Here is a 1,638-nt window from a genome sequence, read left to right as displayed (position 1 = left end):
AAAACTGGTGATAAGAAAAGGAAGGCTAACAAGAAACAAAAGAAAACAAAGGAGAAAGAAAAGAGAGAAAGAGAGATCCTGTGAAAGACTAGTTTAATGGTCTCATAATGAACTGACATACCTGGGCTGTTCAAATTACTCAAAGAAGAGCTAAGTATGCATATTCTGTCACTTTACTATACATCCTACATTGTTTGTGTATTACTTTATTCTACTACTGGGATTATTAATAACTCAATAAATTACATTAAATTAAATTTACATCATCCTACCTGTCGCAAAATCTTTTCTGTATTTGACTTGCAGAGGTCATCATAAAGCAGCTTGCGTATATACTGGTGCATGGGAGGCCGTTCCTTCTTTGTTGTCTCTGGTCCAGAGTCAGGAGGGTTAACATAGAAGTAGGCATTCTCTATCATGGTGTTGTACCTGAAAATCAAATGTGCTGGATAATGCAGTACAATACTTTGTAAACACTCTACCAGAAGACAAGAGATAAATTTATAATTTTTCCAATTGGTAAACGAATAACAGGATATGGAGCACAAATCACAAATATAAATTTACCTTGGATCAAATGCCTTTACTGTTTTCTTCCTCATCATCTGTTCCAAGTAAATCTTTGTGCGATGATGAGAATCTGGTATTCTGAAAATAATGAAGCAACATAACCATGCTGTTTTCAGGTGGCTCAGTTTCATTATGTAACTGTCTTTTACCTACTATCAGTAAACATTCTATCATAGCATACGGCTGCTATGAGAATGCTAAATTATAACTTTACAGAGGTCACTTAGTCAATGCCTGAATTTTGTTAAAATCAGTAAATGGGGCCTTCTGGATTCTACGTAAAGGAATAAAAAAGATTCAAGCCCTGTTACAAGAATCAGAAAACATCTACTCATGGTAACTGCTTCTACCTGTTTAATAAAAGTCCTTCAAAAGAAAGTACTGATCCAGCTCTTGTAAGGGAAGGAGTTCATGACAAAAAACCATCAATCAATCAATTAATGAGAACATGCGGCTCCCGGGTCTTGTATTGTCCAATATTTTACTTCCAAAAATGATAGTCTCTCAGGGCAAGCCTCCATCACGGCAGATGTGCTTCTCATACCCTACAATTCCATTAATTGCTTGTTTACTCTGCTTCAACCTTGGTTTTCCTTCAGTCATATTTTGTCCTCATTTTTAGAGAAGAGGAGCTATAACCTTGTGAAGAGTGTCGAAAGGTGACACATGCCCAAATATCTGTTGGCATTTCAAGCCATGCTGACTTGCTCCTAGAGTATTATAGCCATTTCCCTCATTGTCATACAAGTCCAGTATATTATCTTTGGAAGGAAGGACTTTTCCAGTTATGAGTTTGGGAGCTTCTGCATGCAGCTTTTCTTTATGATTTATCAGAATTAAAATTTTATAATTTATCTCTTTCCTACATTGTCACATCTTAGTTTTTCCTTTTCTCTAGTGATTGAGAATTTCAAACAAAATATCTATAATCACAGAGTTATGGAGTTATGTTAATTTTTTATTGATTCAGGTTTGGCATGGGGTATTTTTTGGTACCTGTGTGGTACATACGTATCTACTTATTTCTAAATGGTCCTCTCACACAAAGGGTGTACCTTATACTAACTG

The 1,638-nt window shown here is 35.6% G+C and overlaps 1 protein-coding gene across 1 annotated transcript in view; it reads right to left on the bottom strand.

Moving 5' to 3' along the window:
• The window catches only part of LOC119593291 (regulator of nonsense transcripts 2-like), a gene marked incomplete at its 5' end in the record, with an annotated part of 18,619 nt that overhangs the window by 7,441 nt on the left and 9,540 nt on the right, over nt 1-1,638 (bottom strand). The window contains 2 exons of the mRNA XM_037942220.1: nt 273-429; nt 568-648. Coding sequence (XP_037798148.1) covers nt 273-429; nt 568-648 — 238 coding nt within the window. The remainder of the gene's footprint in view (nt 1-272; nt 430-567; nt 649-1,638) is intronic.

This window comes from Penaeus monodon, chromosome 32, assembly GCF_015228065.2.
Source record: "Penaeus monodon isolate SGIC_2016 chromosome 32, NSTDA_Pmon_1, whole genome shotgun sequence".
Lineage (NCBI taxonomy): Eukaryota > Metazoa > Arthropoda > Malacostraca > Decapoda > Penaeidae > Penaeus > Penaeus monodon.
This window is presented reverse-complemented; position numbering and strand designations above follow the sequence as displayed.